General features: G+C 37.1%; 1 protein-coding gene across 3 annotated transcripts in view; it reads left to right on the forward strand.

Moving 5' to 3' along the window:
* Nucleotides 1–20039, forward strand: part of PDE7A (phosphodiesterase 7A) — a 73633-nt gene that overhangs the window by 42708 nt on the left and 10886 nt on the right. For 2 of the 3 annotated variants that reach the window (XM_042839754.1, XM_042839757.1), the window contains exons 3-5: nt 2544–2627; nt 16807–16958; nt 18684–18747. In XM_042839754.1, the coding sequence (XP_042695688.1) occupies nt 2544–2627; nt 16807–16958; nt 18684–18747 (300 nt within the window). The remainder of the gene's footprint in view (nt 1–2543; nt 2628–16806; nt 16959–18683; nt 18748–20039) is intronic. The other variant, XM_042839755.1, reaches the window with a different exon arrangement.

The raw sequence follows: 20039 nt of genomic DNA on the forward strand, positions 1-20039 counted from the left end.
TTTTTTTTTTAAAGTTACCTGTGATGACAATCATGTTTTTCTTAAATTTATTTCCAAGTCATAGGGTTACAAAATCTTTACAGAATTTCTCTACTAAATCAGTGTGAATGTGTTATGCTCTGAGCAAGCACAAAGTGGGCACATTTGGCATCCATTGATCTCAGCAGGTCAGGTCAGTTGAACCGTGAATACATAATGATGGTCAGGTACTTCTGGATGTTTGGGACTAATTACATATATGCAGTTGAGATTAGTATCGTTGTGCTCTTCTGCTTTTGTTTTGACCCAGTAGGAATTTCTGTTTGGTGTACTGTGATAAATTCCAGTCCTGGAGAACTGATAATTATTCCAGAGTGCCAGAATAAAAACAAGCGTGTTCTGAATATAACTCCTGGTAAAAGCAATAGTCTTACTCTGCTTTTATTTTTTTCTTTCCTACTCAAAGTCCACAACCTTGTGAGCTTTTCAGGAGAAATGGGGCTACTATTATTCTAGCTGAATTGTTAGGTGAGGCACTAGCTAATAAAACAAGTAGAAAAAAGCACAGAGAATTTTTCTGGGTATTATTTGTCAGCTGAACTTATTTGTTTTGTAGTTTGCTGAGCTCTGTGTTAGTCTCCATGTGTTTTTCTGTGAACCTTTCCTGTTCTCAACTCTTCTAACAAGTAAATTATTCACAAAACCCTTTGTATGCTGCCCAAAACTATATGCTAGTTAATGTGCAGGCTGGTAAAATTTCAAAGGTTAAGAATGCTTTGAAAAATAAGTGCCATTCACAAAAGCTGTATCATATTTTGTTAAAAATCAGCTCAACTGCTCAGTGCAGCTGGTGTGCTGAAAGGTCACGCAGCCATAGCTGTGACTGATTTGTCAGATAAATAGATGTGATGGGTAAGGAAAATTGCGTTTTCCTTTGTACAAACCGATATTTTCTTACACAACTATTAACGCGCTCACCTCTCCTTTTCCTAAGCTTCCTGTCTTTTCCTTTTTATTCGCTCATTTCTCAAACAACATTCACCAGCTGTCTTTGGGCCTGACTGAAGAGTTCTACAATTTGCTGCCTCTGTATTGTCTGGAAAAAGACGAGCCTCTTCATCTCTGACCAGATGAATGCTTGAAATCTTTATAGTTCATTATATTGTCAGTGGTCTAAATGATGGTTTTTACAGGTAGTAATAGACCTTGCAGCTTATTTTACCTTGCAGCTCTGTTAAGTTTTTAAGTTTCAAGGAGGAAAAAAAAAAAAAGCAACAAAGCAGACTTGTGTTTGGCATGTTTTTACTGAAACAAAGACTCTAGACTCCTTACCAGGGAGCCCGCTGCTTATCTTTTGTGCTGCTTCCAGCATGCCTCAGAAGATAACATTCATGTGAAATGTGTCACTATAGATACGTCTGTGTTCATAGATACTTATCTCTGGAAATATATTTGTTAAGTGTGAAAAGCATGTCACTAACATTTTGGTCAGTATCTTCGTGTATCTTCTGATTTAGACTCTTATAAGTTAGCAAGTTGCAAGGAAAAGAAAAAAGCACAATAGTAGCGGTTGCTGAAAATTAAGTAGCTATTTTTTATTCTTTTTAAAACCAATCCATTTCTTGCATTAAATACTTCTGATTGATAAGAAAATCACTGTGTTTGAGGAGAGGAACATGATACCCTTGTAGGGTTTTCATAATAGAAACCAGAATACTGAAAAACAATCTGAAATTTCACTTTATTTTCTGTTAGGATCTTAGAGAGAAATACTGTTGTTTGATCCTCAGGTTGCCCAAATTTGTCATTGCTGAAGGTTTTAAAGTGAAAGTTTTTCGTTAAGCAGATTACTTCCACTAATGTATGTAACTACGTTATGAAAGAATACTGATCAGCTTTCAGTTGGTTTAATAATAAAAATTAATAATTAATAAAAATGCCTAAATAGAAATCAGCGAGCATGCTAAAAGATTCAGGTTAAGTCTAAACTGCAGTGCAAAATAGTTTTATAAAATTTTAATACTGAGTTTTGGTATTTTAATAGGCTCATGTGTAATATTCAAACAGCTGAGCACAAGTAAGTAAATGCTAGTGGGAAAGCATTCTATTATGTAATGTAAAACCATATTATTATTAGCTTCTTTGCTAAAAGCTACCATTTCTAGAAGCTGAATCTTGTACTATACAAAATGTTTTTGTTTCGTGTGTGTTACTGAGGAACAAATAAACTTTAATGTTGTTTCCTGTCATATCAAGGTGCATTTTTACCATACTGGTGTAGCAAGCTGTTCCTAATTTCATCTGAATGCTTATCACATGCTTCTGGCAACGTATGCATAGGCAGGAGAGATTTTGACAAGGAAGCATGCAGTTGCATGTTTAAAAAGTCTTCAAACTTTGTTTTGAATTTCACCTTAAAACGAAAAGCATTGAAATAGGCCTATTGTTTGAATAACCCTATTCCATTAAGTACATGAATCTTTACCCCTCCAGGCTATGTTCATTTGCATTTTTATCTCTGCCACTCTTCCACACTTTTATTTCACTCTTGACCCTGTTTCTAGGAGATGTGCGAGTAAGAAGTCGGGCAGGATTTGAAACAGAGAGAAGAGGTTCTCATCCATACATTGATTTCCGTATTTTTCACTGTAAGTATTTAAAAGCAGATGAATGACAAATAAACAAAGGCTTCCATTAATTTTAACTTCTGAGCCTATACAAATAAAGATAGCACCTTATATAGCAAGACCATTCCTTACACTGCTTACACTAGGAAAATCTTTCATTCTACTTCCAAAATAGAATAAGAAAATCTTTACTGCTAAATTACCGTTTCTAAAAACATAGTTTAAACTCGTATTTATTGAGTTTAGATCTGAATCCCTATGGAAAAGAAGACTTGCATACCATTACTGATCTGTATGCAAACTACGGAAGACCCAGTTGTTTGAGAAGAATGCTTTCCTGCTCTTATCAGACACGAGAAGGACCTGGTGTAGGATGGTGATTGAGAAGAATTCCAGTAGATTTCAATATTCTCGACCTAATCATAATCAATTAGTGTTTCATTTTCTCAAACATATAGATAGATCTTAGTTTCTCATAGGAAGACAACTCCAAAGATTAAAATGTTGTAAGAAAACATCTAAATTTTCTTGATTATGGGTTATAGGGAACTTTTTCCCCTTAGAGAACTGTTACAAGAAGAATAATTTCACTTTTATTCCTCTATATTGCAATAGCCTGATATATCAATACTTGTAATATAAAAGCTGCAGTAATCACCATACCTGAGTAATGCAGCACAGTGGAAAAAGATTCAAATGTTAAAGTACACAATATCAATGTATTGTAGTAAAGAATCTACACTGACACTCTGTAATCACAATTCTGAATCATCTGAATGCAGTGATGGAATTTAGGAAAATTATTTCACAATAACAAGTGTGGTTGTAATTATCTTATTAATGAGTGGCAGAAACTGTGCTAATTTTCTGATCTTACTTTAAGTTGCTCATTTCTAAGTAGATGACTACTTAAATCTAAAACTTTTAAAAGCGTCATTCAAAAGTTAGTTTCATAAAATAGGTGAGAAAACAAAGTTTGAAGAGTATTTGAAGAGGATAAGGATTCAATCACGGATCCTGATAATTCTACTGAGAAAATAAAATAACAAAAAACCTCCATAAAAATAGCATACTGTTTATGAATTCTATATAAAGACACAGTTATGTGACATTTCGTGCTGATAAGGGAAGCTAGTAACAGAAATACTAGGAGAAAAGCATGTTAGAAGGCAGTCACGTGTGATGTTTTCGCCATTGTCAAATGTGTTTTCTATGGTGCTCATCACTCTGCTTCCATCCTGACAGTTGTGCATCAGGCAGATAAGGACAAGGATTTTTCACACGCTTTCTTCTTGCTCCTACTTGTTCAGGCACAGGGAACTGACTTTTAGCAACATCAACTGTGGTGTCTGATGACAGCAAGGAATGTTGCTAGGAGGCCTAAAAATTCTTTGCCTATAACTTTCCTCTTGTGTCAGCCTCAGTGGCAGCCTTCAAAGTTGCCATATTATAGCCAGATTTTTACTTAAGAATGTGCTTTTAACTTAAGAATTATGGTCTGTTGCAGAGTTGATCTGACTCTTGCTACATAGAGTTTTCTTTCCAAGAGAATAAGGAGTTAATCTTATGGTACCACTAAATTATCTACTTACTTAGAGATTTATTTTTAAAAAAGAAACGAACCTTAAGGTGTTTTCTTTTTCTCTGAACTGCTAATCCTTATCAGTGTTTCCCTAATAGTTTTAAGCAAAAGACTTGATCGACTTGATTCTTAGCATCCTGCTTATTTTCTCTTCTTGTAACTCCAGAAGGATTTTTTTCCCCCACACATGTGGAAGAAAAGCAGTCACCATAGTAGAGGAGCCAGTTTTGCTACCACGCTCTGCTTGGAGCAAAAACTGGGCTGAAATGGTTCTCTTTTGCAACAAAAGCAGACTAAGGCATCCGAGTGTTGTTTTTTATGTTTTATCTTTATCTGCACAAAAGCTGTATACTGACCACCAGTATTGCATGCATACGTTTTCTTCACGGTGTTTGTAAAATTTCACTGTAACTTTCATTACTCTGTGATTCTAAAAATTTTGCAATGATCGTTGCTTGCCTTTTTTACAGATGACGCCTTCTGCCCATCATGCACAGTTGTTGAAGCATTGTTGACATTTTACATTTTGCTTACCTCATTTTTGTCCTCGAGCATTGTTTTTGTTTTTCTCAGTTCTGTCTTGTGAAGGAATTTCAGAGTATTTCAGAAAGTTGAGCTAATGAACCAGTGACCAGTTTTCTTCCAATGTTTTATTAATAGACACTTAGTCCAAAATTTTATTGAGAGGCTGGAAGAGCAGTGAGTTTTAAATGTGTGACTTTATTTTCAGGAAGCTACTGTTGGTTTTTATTCTTTTGTCTTCAGAAAATAATCCACTCTGTTTTGTAATGTTTTTATTTGCAACTAGAACTTATACTGTTAAATAAAATAGTAAAGTTTGTTAGCACTTAGCTCTTAAGGTCGCTCCTGTTTCTTAAGGTTGTAAGCTTAGTGTCTGTGCCTTTATCCTCTCATTTTGTAACTGTCACATAAATATTCAAGTTCATAAGTTGGCTAGAAGTATACTTGTTTATAACTTTGTTTTTTAAAATGATTGCTGGAAAAAAAAAAAAAGAACACCAAACTTTTTTGGGATGGTAGCATGAAAGAGATCCATGAAGAATATTAATACGAGATCTGACTATCAAACTATGTCTTTTGGGTGGCAGCTTTTCTTCTACACCATTTTCTGTTCCAGAAATCACGTTTCGATAGCTCATTGCAGGAACTTATCAGACAGCGTAGCTTAATAAACAGTTTTTTGTTTGTTTGTTTGTTTGTTTGTTTGTTTTTTAAACAAGACTACATTCTGCTTATAGGGAAAGGCAGGATTGTGTTCCTCATGTTGGTTGGTAATTGGTTAACACTGTGACATCAATTAGTAGTTTCTGTTACTGTGATCTGTTGATTTATGTTTCTTTGGGACCATGGACGTATCCTCAAGTTAGCAGCTAAAAGCCATGGATGCTGAGAGAAGAGAGCAGCCATGTAACTTTATTCCTCAAAAGTAAATCATGTTTTAAATAGAATGGTCCAGTTTTGTTCAGTGGATTCAGTGTTTGTTTGTTTTTTTTACTGTTGCACAATGAACTGCATACACTTCAATGGTCTTTTACCTTATTGAATATAGAGCACCAGATCTACATTGCACTTCTAAGGTAACAAGTTTGGCAGAGTACTATCCAACAATCCTCATGTACTGTTGGGTTTTTGGAGAAGTTATTGAAAAAGTGGTTGCAGACCGTTACAAATATGCTGTAGTTAATGTAGTTACTTTTAAAATTGTTTTAAAATTATTAAAGGTATCATAAATAGTAATTCAATCTGTAATGTCCACAGATTGTTGACTAAAACCTGCTGGAATACAAAGTCTTTGCTGGAGTAATTGGTGGGTGATAGTGTACAAATATTGAATTTTTTAAAAGCAGCAAACAAAAAATAAAGATTAAGGTTTTGTTTTCCTGTTACTGAGAGGTTGTTAGTAATGTTTATCTTTTTATGTATTCATGTTTGTGTGTATATAAAGACACTTAAGCTTTGTTGCTTGTGTTGTTGAAGCTTCTCTGGCATGCACAAACAAAAGAATCTGTGTGCTTCCATCACTCACTGTTTTGTCTAAAAAAAAAAACCTGTGCTCAGCGAAGTGTGCAGTGTGTTACAATGGGGGAGCAAAGCCAAAATGATTAAATAAAATAGCCAAAATCTTGGGTAGTGTCATATGCAGACACAATTTGAATTAATAGCTCCAAACTTCCTTTTTAGGAAAGGGTTGTTGAATATAGTCTGGAAGAACTGGATAAAAAAGAATGCTTTGGTCTTGTGTAGAGGAAGCATTTTTTCTTCTTACCTTTAATTTTGCATCTGCACTGGAACAGATGAGATCTTGTCAAAAGGCTTTTGAAATTCTCTCTTGCCACTCTAGTCTGAGCCTACGTGTGTATGGCGATGGTGATGTTGCCAATGTGTGGCTCTACTTGTAGATTCCATAGCTAAGGTAATGTCACATCTATGAGTTAAAGTATCTAGGAATTAAGAAATGGTTCCTGAATAAATCACAATGTTTCTCTAAACATCTATCAGTGACTCGGTTTTAATCAAATTGTGCTCGCTAATACAGGGCTCTGCATTTGGGTAATAAAATGTGATTGGATCTCAGTGGCTCCATGATGTGTAGACAGATGTTTTCTCTCTAGTTGGATATGTAGCCTTTTTATGTAGTGGAAAGGAAAGAAGGGAAGAGCTCAGGTGTCTTTCATCGGTGATGGATGAATCTGACACTCTTTTTGAGAGTAGAGTAACATGAGATCAAGAAATTATGGAGATTTTTTTTGGTATACCGTTTTCAGATTGTTAATGTGGACTCTGCAGTTCAGTGAACATTTTATTTGTTACTCTGACATCTGATGCAAGTATCAGCATCTGCTGCTTGCAGTGGTGTTTTGAACTTGCTCAAAAAGCACTAAAAAAGATATATCTTGGATGGTGAACTTAGACTTGCTTTAAAAGAAAGATCAAAAGTAATGTAAGAAAGAAGAGTTCAAGTCCAAATCAATTGCCTTTAAGAGTTCTGGCTATCTTTCTATAACAACACTTGATCATGCTTATACCATCTAGAGGTTGAGTTAAAAATGAGCAAAATCCAGATTGAGTTGAATGCCTTCTTTTATTTCATGAAAAAATAGACGAAAAAATTACCTAGCTGCATCTTTTGAAAAATAAAGGTGTTACTCTTAAACGTCCTGCTGTGAAGAATGACTAATTTCACAGCAAATCAAGTCATTCAAGATCATGTATGGTCAGAGATTGAAAGATGAGGTTCTTTACCTGTGAAGGTAGCAACAGTAAATACTAAAAAGCATGCATGCACTCAAGAGGTTTCTCTAGAAGTTGTATTTCTATATATGCAAAACACATTCTGAAATTGGCATCTAATTATTCAGTCTGAATTGTTAAAATAATTTTTCTCTTCCAGTTGAGAGTTTTACTTTCATGTAGTACAGCGAACACAGCCACAAAAGGAAAGTTGCAAAAGCCCAGCCAAATGAAAATCTTCTAAATACAGCGTTGGTCAAAAGAAAACAATGAAGTCAAAGTACACATGAGTTTGATTAGGGAACATTTCAGGGTAAAAGCTTCTGGTTGAGAGTACAGGACAGATTTTTGTTGTTGTTTTTGTTTTACTATTCTAAGTGATTATTTTATATACAAATATCCTTACAAGTTTCTGTGGAATAGCATGTGTGCTCTGGAGTCTTGCACTGATAAACACAGTGTTCTATTGCTGAGGTAAGTTTGTCTTCAGAGGAAGATACAATCACATTCTTTTTCATTTCTTTTGAACTTTTTTTTTGTATGTTTCTTCTCCAAGTGATTTATTTTGAAAGTATTACTTTCTGCCAAACTTGCCATCATAAAAAAATATGGGCATTCTTTTGTTTGCATCTCTGCTCCCAGCTTGACTTTTCTAAGTACGCATGCAGACTTTTAAAGAAAGAATAATCTTTTTTTTTCATTTTTTTTTTTTTTTTTTTTTTGGTCAATAATAGTGTGCTACTTTTTTACATTTTTTTTTTCTTTGATTTATTGTGGTAGGAAAGGCCAAAAAGGATTACTTGATCGTTCTTTCATTCCAGTGTCATAGAGCTGAAGAATTCTAGAACACAGAGTGATTTTTTTCTTGGAAGACATCAAGAAAAAGATCTGGTGCTGGTCTGGAGTACATTATCCTTGTTATGGGAGAAGACTTGAATCACAAATATATTGTGTTCTTGCTTTTTCTCTCTGAGAGCCACAGTGTCTTGATTAACGCTGGGGAGGCTTCATCTTGACTCATCTTTTCAATGAATATTAGTGTATTCTGATGATAATTCCTAAGTATTTTGCTTCAGTGAAGCTTAGTTTACACTATAATGTGTGAGCTACAGATTTACCTTGCAAGGGGCTGGAGTCAGGTCAAAGTACATAGCTACATGATTGCTAGGATTATGAGTGAATAAATTAAAAGGGGAAGGATGTATCTTATATATACTGTTTCCTAGTTCTCAAATAATTGCCAAATATTTGTGCAGTTCAGTACAAGAGTTCCGTTATTGAGTTTACTTAATGTTGTCTCATTCTTGGAATGTCTGCTAGGAGGTTAAGAGGAGCCAAATATCAAAAGAATTTTATGGCTACAGTCCTTTTGGATGTCTCTTCATAGTATTTTCTTCGTATTTTTGGTGCTGCATTATTTAAAGGTGTGCAGTGCGATAGGAGAATTGGCATTTAATTCTCTCTTTTCTGCACTACTTAGATGAAGTAATATAATCTCTGTACTTTGAGTCATTTATCTCAAATTATCTCTGCTTTGGAGAGAAGTGATGTCTGACAGCTCTTAGGTCCAAACATCTGTCTCTTCTGACCTGAAGTATGCGGATTGTTTACAAATGTACTTAGTTAAGTTGGTGTTTTATTGTGGAAGATCCTTGATCTGAGGGGATGTCTGCTGGGTTTTCTACTAGGTTGGTAGAACCGCTAGAGTTTCACAAGAGTTTAAAAAAAAATAATTCTGATTCCAGTCAATTGGAAGACACTTGTGAAGCCATATTTCTTTCACTAAACTTTAATTCATAGCTTAATTTTCAGTGATCCTGATTATTTAAAAGAGAACGTGTGAATAGGGAACAAAAATTAGTATGTAGGAGATGTTAAGACAGTCTGATCTGACTTTAGGGTGGGGTACATTGCCTTAAGACTGGTACATTGCCAACAGGACTTCAGTATAGTCTTCTAAGGAGGACGGGAGCTGTAATAAGGTAATTTAGACACCAGTAATCTTTACGTGAATTTTCAGGTCTTCCCTGAATTCATGTCTTACAAACTGAATCATAGTTCTTGTTAATGATTTTGATACAGGATGTCTTAAGAGTACTTAAAAGCAGATCGTGACAGTGAGAAAGAGCAGCTAGATAACAGGACTGAAAGAAAAAGCAGGGATCTAATGCAATGCATTTGCTAATGGTGTGATGAGGAATAGATGTGAAGTTAGAAAGCTTATGGGTCCCTCTAGTGGTGTTAAGGGTTAGATAATAGCTTTAAATTGTTCATAAATATAAAATGATTTGTATTCTGGAAGGCCTTAGAAATACAGTTACAATTCTTTCAAATGCATGTTGTTACAGGTAGTAGAAATTTATCTCAGGCTTGGTAATAGCATCTGCTGTGTAAATGTATAGCTGGCTTTATTATGGAAGAACTGTGAGAGGTTAATTCCATGAAAAAGAGAAGAAATTCTATTTAGGTCTGTTTTTTTTTTTTTTAATTATTATTTTTATTATTATTTTTTTTTTTAAGGAATTTCCTCTGATGGACCTATGGATGTCAAACTTCAGTTTGGTATTCAAACCTAAGGGAGATCTATCTTTCAATTTTTAAAAATTTCTTTTTGTTGTTAATGGCAGTTTATAACTGATATCACTAGTTAAACTTTTTATTTTGGTAATAGTAAATTCAATTTTTATCATGGCTAATTTATATTTATATTTTGGGCTCTAGCACAGAAGACATGAAGGTAAAGTTCATATGTTTGATGGTTTTATTTTGACCAAAACCAGATCAGAGGCCATGAATCTTTATTTTTTGCATTTAAATCAAGCTGAGGTGTTTCTCTAGGATTTAGTTTCTATAAATAAAAATCATACTAAAGGACCATGAAGTTGTCGCTTGTCCTCTTGCTGTTCTTCCTTACTATACAAAGGATACAAACATGCAGGAAATAAATACTGGTCTATAGGTAGTCCTGACTTTTTCATATTAATTTTGTAATCCCCCCATTGTGAGGGGGAGGAAAAATACTGAGTGTCCCCATGAAATGTGATAGTTATTTGCTTTTAACTTCTCATGAAGTACGGCACACTTAAAAGATTGGAAGTGAGAAGATTAAAATAAGCGTCTTGGAATGCAGATGAAATCTGTTGCAAGGAGGCAACGTGCATTACTTTATTTTCTTAGTGTGTATGCATTTATAAGCTAAAATAACTGATGTTATTAAACAGAGAGTTCATTTTTTCCTGTATTTTGGAGAACTTTGTCTTTTTTTATTGGTTCTGTAGGATTCCTAGAAACAAGAATATGTAATAATAATGAAAAAATAAATCGGGAAAAAAAAATTGATTTTCTAACTTGAAGTGAGAAAATGGAGATTTAAGAAAGAATGTCGTAGAGTTACTGTTGGCTAGACAGACAGTCTTCTGGTTCCTTGTAGCCAAGCCACTTCTGAATGCTGAAACTTCCTTCTTAACAGTTCCCACATCCTGACTTTGCTTTCATGTCACATATGCTTATTTATTTTCTCATTCTAATTTGTCCTCAAACTGTCCTTATCTCTTAAAAACAACTGGTCAGTATTAGACTTTAGGAAGACACACTGAAGGCTGCAAATGAAATGAAGTATTCTTGGGTTAAGAGGGGGAATGTTTTTGTAGTATATTTTGTCTTGAGCAAATGTGATACATTTTTGACTCAGCTTCTTTCCACTGTGAATACTTTGATCTCTGTTGTTTTTTTTTTTGTTGGTTCTCTAATTGCTAATGATAGAAGAGGGCAGGCTGACATTCTCTTACTAATTGCATACACAAATGGAAAATGAGTTTTTTCTTTTAACTCTTGGCACAGGAAAAAAAAAAAAGTTTCAGTTGCACCATTGTGTAATTCCTGCTTTACAGAATCCCGTGAACTTATTTTTGCCGATCTGCCTGAACTCAGAGAGATCAGTTTCTTTCTAATGAAAAGGAAACTGCAAGCATGGGTACCGTCAGTGTTCCTGTGGCTTAAAAAAACATTTTCTTCCTTCTATGAAAGCTAGCAATTTTCTTTTACAGTCTGCTTTTTAAATTACCTGTCAAACCTCCACATGTGACTCACGTATCCCAGAATGTCCTGTAGCAAATGTTTAATTGTCATAAAATAATTCACTTGGGTTGGTGTATAGTCCTCTTGAATAAGATATTCTGGAAGGGCTCAGAATCTCTCATTTGGAAATTATTCCCATCACTTAGATCTGCAGTGATTACACGTTTGGTCGAGTTGCACATCCAAAGTTCAACTGAAGGTTGACATGTGGAATAAGTAGTAGTTCAGAGGGAAATACAAGTCCTCCATGTGGGGAAGGACAGCTCCAGGTACCAGTTGTCCAGCTGGCAATTAGCCTGATCAAGAAGGCCTTGGGTGTCCTAATGAGCACCAAGTTGAGTGCAAACCAGCAGTGCTTCCTTGCCGCTAAGAAGGTTAATAATATCCTGGACTGCATTAGGTGCAGTATTGCTAGCAGCTCAAGGCATGTGGCCCTTCCCCTGTATTAGCACCAGTAAAGTCACACCTGGAGCTGTATTTTCAGTTCTGGGCTCTCCAGTACAAGAGACAGCTGGACATAATGGAAAGAGTCCAGTGAGTAGCACCTGAGATGGTAAAGGGAATGGAGCACCTCTCCTGTGAAGGAAACACCTTTCCTGTGAGAGAGCTTGGAAGCTTTCACCCTGCAGGAGAGGATTGTAGGGGGACAGACATCATCAGTCTTTACAGTGGTGTCCAGTGGTGGGAAAGTAGGCAATGGACACAAACTGGAAGTTTCCCACAGAGATTCCTTCTTGCCGTCAGGGAAGTGCTTTGTTACTGAGGTGGGTGATGGAGCACTGGCACAGGTTACCAAGAGGCTGTGGAGTCTCCTCCTTGGAGATAATCTGAAGCTATGTGGCTGTGGTCCTCAGCAGGATGCTCTGGTGTCCTTGTTTGAGCAGGGGTTGGGCCAGATGGACCCAGAAGCCCCTTCCAATCTTGGCTATTTCTGCTCAGAAAGCTCAAATGAAGTTGGATTTGTTGTAGCTTGCTTGAATTACATCAGCTGAAGCTGTGCTTTACAGAACCATAAGATGGTTGGAAGCTGAAATCTTCTCCCTCTTATTTAGGGAAAGGAAGAAAAAAGTAGGATTAATGTGTAAGGGTGGTTGTGTATGAGCTATGCAAATGTGATAATTCAGATTATTTTTAAGTTTAATTTCAATAGCATATTCTAAAAAGTCATGAATGTTCAGCTTCACAGGAAACTGCGTTTCCTTTGAAAAATTTGCCTCTGGACCCACGTTACGAGGAAAAACATTAAAACAAATGTGTGCAAAACTCCTCAAATGACTTCAAAGTAGGTGGAATCTAGGCAGGCACAGTTGAATGATCATGCTTTGTTTTATTTCTGCTTTTTTGTTTCACACCTACTGTGTGCTGTTCTACCAAAGACTAATAAGTGGCATTAGTGATGGTTATTTGTAGCGTGACATCAAAAGTAGCTTTTTGTTAACTCCAGAACTGTAAAGGACTACTTATGATCAAGAAAACTACTTCCTCTGAAGAGCACTGATTTCCATTATTGGCGATGCTTTGTTTTACTCAGATTTAGTTAAGTTCCTTGACTTTGTACATATGGATTTGTGGACATTTTAGATATGTTTATGACCTAAGGATAATTATTTCCTATTATTTTATTTCAAGCCTGATGACCTCAGGTCTGAAATTTGGGTTTTGAGTCAATCAAGATTGAAAGAGATGATCGTCAAAGCTTAATCTCTGTAAGCAGGAGCTTCTGTATTCTGCAGGACTGACAGTGTCTCAGACTGTACCCTGACATTAACAAGCTGTCTTATAAATACTGATAATACAGTATACATTTATCTGTTTGCTGTATGTAAGAATGTTGTTTTATAAGAAACTTTTCTTGTATGTAGTACACCTGCTTACATAACCAAGATATACATGTATCAGCCTCTTTGGAGGAAATGTCCTTGACCTTAATTGTGATGACTTAGAGGAAAATATTTCATGTGAAGTTGTCTGCTTTAGCTCCTTGAAAGTGATGGGAATTTTGGTATCCTGATGCTTTTCAGGGAGGTCTGAAAGACTGTACCAGTTTTGTTCTTTCAATTGCTGTTAATGAGGATTGCTGATGCAAAATGCTACTGTACTTTAGATACTGTTAGTGTGCTGTTAGTCTAATTGTTCCCATGTTTTGTTATGGTAGACTAGAAATAAATATATTAATGAGTAAAGGTAGGGCAGAAAAGACATTATAGCTACTGCAGAGAACCATTATTATGAGTAAAGCTTTATTTTGCATAGAATCAAACTATTCTCACTAGACGTCACTGAGACTTTTAATTTAGATTGTTAATAAGTCTGTGCCTTTGCCTGTAGCATATTTTAGTCTGGCTTTTAGAACAAATATTGCAGCTATTTATTTCACTGATGTCTAGTGTGTCTCCTTTGTGGAATGGCAAGGCGCCTGTGCTATGCACGTTTGGCTCATCTTGGTTTTCAGAGTCTGTACTTTTGGAAAAGAGTTTTTGCTTTTACTTTGTCTTAATATGTTTTTTCTTTCTTTTTAATCTTTTTGGGCAAAGTGAAAGAGTGTCAACGTCATTGACTCTGTTGGTTGTATGAAACTGTTGTAATGTTGAACTGTAATGCTGAAAAGAAAATAAAGGAAAGTGAAGTTGGCCTTTAATGCTTCAGGCTGAAGATATCGGGAGTGTTGGAAAGAAACTAGCTGTGTGTACTTTAGTCTTCAGGTTTCTGAAACAAACAGATGGATCCTTTGGATCAGGAAAGCCAAGGCGCAGGCGGAAGTGAACTTGGTGAGGAATGTGAAAAACAATAGGAAGACTTTCTACAGGTACATTGGCCATACTTTCTACAGCACAGGCCAAAGCGAGTGTACCTCCTTTGGTAAATGTAAAAGGAAAACTTGCTTCAATGGTTGAAGAGAAGGCTGAGGTACTAAATGAGTTCTTTGCCTCGGTCTTCACTGGTAGCCAGGATTCCAGTACTTCTCACATCCCTGAGCCCTGCATCCCTATACCTCTAGGTGGAAACTGGATGGTGAATCCCCCAGTGCAGTGAGGACAGAGCAGGTCCAAGACCGCCTCATGAGACTGAATGTGTACAAGTCTGTGGGGCTGGATAGCGTGCGTCCCAGGGTTCTGAAGGAGCTGGCTGAGGTGGTTGCCGAGCTGCTCTTCATCATATTTGAAAAGTTGTAGCTGTCAGGTGAGTCCTGGATGACTGGAGGAAGGATCAAGTCACTGCCATTTACAAGAAAGAGCAAAGAGGACCTGGGGAACTACAGGCTGGTGAGTCTCACCTCTGTGCCTGGGAAGATCATGGAACAGATGGAACATGCTTGATCACATGAGGAATGAGCGTGTGATCCGAGACAGCCAGCATGGCTTCACCAGGGGAAAGTCATGCTTGACCAATTTGGTGGCCTTCTATGATGGAGTGGACAAGGGAAAAGCAACTGGTCATTTACCTGGACTTAAGCAAGGCCTTTGACATGGTCCCCCACCACATCCTTATCTCCAAATTGGAGGAACATGAATTTGATGAGTGGGCCACTCAGTGGATAAGAAACTGGTTGAAAGGCCACAGACAGAGGGTTGTCATCAATGGCTCTAAGACCAGGTGGAGGCCAGTAATGAGCGGTGTCCCCCAGGGATCTGTGTTGGGACCGGTGCTCTTTAACATCTTTATCAATGACATTGAGAATGGAATCGAGTGCACCCTCAGTGAGTTTGCTGACGACACCAAGCTGAGCAGTGCGGCTGGCATGGTGGAAGGAAGGGATGCCATGCAGAGGGACCTCGAGAGGCTAGAAAAGTGGGCCTGGGTGAACCTGATGAGGTTCAACATGGCAAAGTGCAGAGTTTTGCACTTGGGCCGGAGGAATCCCAGGCATCCATACAGACTGGAAGCTCCTTGAGAGCAGCCCTGCGGAGAAGAACCTGGGGGTCTTGATAGATGAAAAATTTAACATGAGCCAGTAGTGCCCTTGTGGCTCAGAAGGCAAATGATATCCTGGGCTCCATCAGAAGTGGGGTAGCCAGCAGGGACAGGGAGGTGATTGTCCCCCTCTTTTCTGCTTTGGTGAGGCCCTGTCTGGAATAATGCATCCAAGTGTGGAGCACGCAGTACAAAAAAAGACAGGGAGCTGTTGGAGAGGGTCCAGAGGAGAGCCACGAAGATGATCAGGGGACTGGAGGCTGAGGGAGCTGGGCTTGTTCAGCCTGGAGAAGAGAAGCTTGCGGGGTGACCTCATTGCAGCCTTTCAGTACCTGAAGGGAGCCTACAAACAGGAGGGGAATCAACTCTTTGAAAGGGTTGATAACTGCAGGACAAGGGGAAATGGTTTTAATTTGAGGGAGGGAAGATTTAGGTTGGATGTCAAGGGGAAATTCTTTACAGAGAGAGTGGTGAGGTGCTGGAACAGAGAGGTTGTGGATGCCCCGTCCCTGGAGGTGTTCAAAGCCAGGTTGGATGGGGCCCTGGGCAGCCTGGTCTGGTATTAAATGTGGAGGTTGGTGGCCCTGTGTGTGGCAGGGGGGTTGGAGATTCATGATTCTTGAGGTCCTTCCAACCCTGTGATTCTATGAGTCTGTGAGTGAAATTGAGTACAAGCTAGCATATGTCCTCTGGATAGCTAAAGTGGTTAGCATAATAAAAATTAAACAAATCATGTGGATTGTGCTTTGAAAACAAGCTACAAACATACGTATTCTATAGTGATATTGCTGAGAAAGCATGCAGTAAAAATAAATGTGATAGTTTTACTGGCAGAAGAGCGACTGAGTAAAATTACCTGCATCATTCAACTGTTTTTTAAAACTCTATCAGAAAATCTAAGAAAACCTCTGGAGCTTTAATACGTGTGTACAGTTATTTATAATGCTCGTTTTAAATACTTAATCAGTACACTGTTATTCCCTTACTGGTTACTTATTTGTGTGTGATTTGCTACGGATGGGAACTGGGTATATGAATATGTGGCAAAGGTTTCCCAGAAGGAATTACTTGCAATACTGTTTGTGTCTTTACCCAATTTCCCTAACATTTCTGTCCTAGCTGTAGCAGTGTTCCTTAGGAAGATGCATCTCGACAATGATTTAAATATTTGTTTTCCTTCACAGGGTGTTGAAATAGAAAACTTCCTTTTCCAAGCCATGTTTCTGCACTCACTCTTCATGGTGATCTTTAATTGTGGCTGAAACATTTGCTATGCCAACAAAAGAAGCAGTGCAGTCGTACCAACCTTCCTCGAGCAGTCTCCTTTTAGTAAAGGTTTTTCAGAGACAGTATTTATTCTCTTGTCTTTTCTTATAGCAAATTCTGAAATTGAGGTGTCTGTGTCTGCGAGAAATGTGAGAAGGTTGCTTAGTTTCCAGCGCTACCTGAGATCTTCCCGTTTTTTCCGTGGTATCACTGTTCCAAATTCTTCAAACATTTTAGATGATGATTATAATGGACAAGCAAAGGTTGGTTGCTTAATTTAATTTTTATCTCCGTTTTATCAAGTATGCTTCTTTATGTTTACTCACATATAAATATCTTTTGTTAAGAGGCAGTGCAAGTAAATGTGAGTTTTAAGCATGTATTTTCATATGTGTATGTATGTGTGCATTTATCTGGGTATAGCTTTATAAAATGTGGCTTCTGACAAACCTCTTCCAAGCTTAGTGGGATAATTTTTAAAGCTTATATACTTTTGTGGCTTGCAGTTTTTTGAATGGCAAATAAAGGCTGCGCTGTGATAGTTAAAGAAAAAGTGAAGAAAAGAAATGGTAACTGTATTTAGCAAATGGGGTAGAGCAATTTGGACTACCTCTTACTCTCTCTCTCCTTTTCCTTTTAATCTAATTTCATTAGTGAACATCTGGAGGAGTGACTAGCTACTACTGAAAGCGCAACAGAATGCATTAATTTGTCAGAAGATTATGCCAAAATGATGTTTGTGTATGCAATTCTTCTAGAAAAGTGTGATAGCTGTAACATACTTGAGCTACACTAGAGCAAACTGTTAAGACAGGCGATAGTAAATTGTTAGCTGGACGAAGGGCTAGTGAATTTGGAAACAGGAGAGATGTAGTGCTGACAGGGAAGGAGTAGAAAAAGTTCATAGGTTGTTAAGAGCCCAAAGGCTGTGTCTTGCTACTGATTGTATATAATGCTTTTTGTTAATAACTTTTATGCACAAAAGGAATATCCTCGTAATACAGTGTGCTGATACTGAATGGGGTCAGGCTACAGTGTAGGAAGAATCTGATAACCTTAAGGACAGATTTGAAGAATACACATGTAATTCGACAGCAGAAAGATCTTGTTAATGTTGTGTATTTCTTCTGGTAACTCAGTTTTAGTGGTTGGTAGAGAAAACCTAGCATGTAGTACCAGGATCACAACTACAGATTTAATGAGAGTCTGAGAAAGCAAGTATCCACTGTAAGACATGCTGGGCAGGTAATTCTAATGGAGGTAGGAGTAGAAAAGGTGGTGACCTAAACTGAGGCCTTGAAAGTGCCGGGTTAGTGTCCATCTGTGTTCATGAAAGCATGTATAGCAGCTGTGAAGTGGTAGTCCAGTGTAAAGTGACAAGATGGTTTCTAATGGAGAAATTATAAGCTTTTCTTACTTTCTTACGAAGACATCTAGGTAGTATTTTCCCCATTTAAACAAAAAGGGAAAGTGAGAAATTAAAGGACTACTTGCAGATTATTACTTTGTCGCAAAAATTGAAGTGGAAGATCTGGAAGAGATCTTGTGACAGAAGGTTGGAAGTCATCTGACAGAGTTTTGTGATCAATACATTTGTTAAGATGATTGCATGAAATGTCAAGCGTGGGCCTCTTAAGGTGTCTCAATTTTATTTTCTAAGTTTGAACAGTTATTTTGTCATGCTGCTTCTGCTTCTAACCTAATTGTCTTAAATTGTCATACTACTTTTATGAAAATGATTAGAGGATGAAGGGGAAGTCTCAAATTTTACTGTTGAGATGCTTCTCAAATTTCAGTCTTTTAATTTGTAGCCTATATTTCAAAGTTTCCCAATTTTCAGACAAATTGAATATTTACAGTACTGTTTTTGTGTGTAGAAATTCAGAGACCGATGCAAGTCCTTAAAAGCTTAAATACTCCTCTGGCCTATAGGAAGATAGCCACACACTAAGGGGAAAAAGAATTAAAACTATTGTGTTTTCTTTCAGTGTATGTTGGAGAAGGTTGGAAACTGGAATTTTGATATCTTTCTTTTTGATAGACTGACAAATGGTGAGTTTGCTTTTCTCTTGTGTTTTTATCTCCTAGTATAACTTAGCTGTTGCTCCTACATTGTGGTATGTGGTAGCTGGTTCACTAAAAGGCAAAGATTTCATCAGGTAGTACTTTCTGCTTTAACAGTCTTCAATATAAATTCTGATTTGCCATGCCGCTCTGTTAAAATGCCATTAATGTCAGCACTGATAATAATCACTGATTTATAGAAGATGCCCTTGTACTTTATAGGTGGTATTCTTTCTCTTTTGTTTTTACTGTAAGTAGTATTTAATATAAATTGACAATCTTGCTCATTTAATCTATTTTTTAATTATGGAATGGTGTTAATTTAAAGATCTTTGTGCAAAAGGTCGGTTGCAGTGAATGACTACTTTTCTGGATAAATTGAATTTTGGATAGAACAGTTGTGTTAGTATTACTTTACAGCACAATAAAAAGGCAAAATAGTATGAACACATTGTAGTTACAACATCTGGTAGAATACCTAGAGAATTAGGAGGTGAGCAAACATAAACTGCTGTAAAAATGGTTTACACAAAATACAAAAGGAGAACAGATTATGGTTTTGCCATACCCATTACAAGTGGCAGTAGGAAAGAGTTGGTTAAAAACTAAATCAAATGAAGTGTTGTGAAGCTACGGATAGTCAGTTGGGAAAGAGATCTGTAAATGTGCTGGAAAGGAGGTGGACTGCTGTAGTGGACAGAGAGAACGTTTGTATTTTAAATGGAGCAATGGAAAGAAGAAAGAGATGGGTGAGTCCAAGGAAACTGGTGCTTGTGCCAGTGGAAGGCTCCTGGAGCCTGGACTGTGAGCAGGGAGCAGCTGGTGCCTTTTTTCTGTCAGTCAGAAGGAGTTGTTAGCAGAGATACAGTTAGTTTGTTTGTAGTTTGGCAGGAAGGCATAGAAACTAAGTTCAGAAAGCAAAATATAGCACCACGTTGCTATTTTGTTAAAAGCATGCTTGACTTACCTAGAGTAAAAGTAGTATCCTCACATTTTGATATAAATCGAAATGTGAATATAGAAGTGGAAACAGTGGGGATTCTTACAAAGATAGTGCTTGTATGGATAATCATAAACTCTAACTCAAAATGCAGTTTGTGCAAGGTAACTTGTTTGTAAACTTAGCTTATTAAAGATTAGTGTAGCAGAAGGGGAGTAACCTGAAGTCCTCCTTTTGATACCGAGCCTTTTTTGTCGAAAGTATGCATTTTGTTCAGATGTATTTCCAGTATACTGTGCAGCTTCTACTGTGGAAGCCTTTCTTGATCCATCCTCTTTGC

The sequence above is a fragment of the Centrocercus urophasianus genome, unplaced genomic scaffold (assembly GCF_019232065.1).
Source record: "Centrocercus urophasianus isolate 14NV4802_14NV808 unplaced genomic scaffold, USGS_Curo_1.0 seq_11, whole genome shotgun sequence".
In the NCBI taxonomy this organism is placed as follows: Eukaryota; Metazoa; Chordata; class Aves; order Galliformes; family Phasianidae; genus Centrocercus; species Centrocercus urophasianus.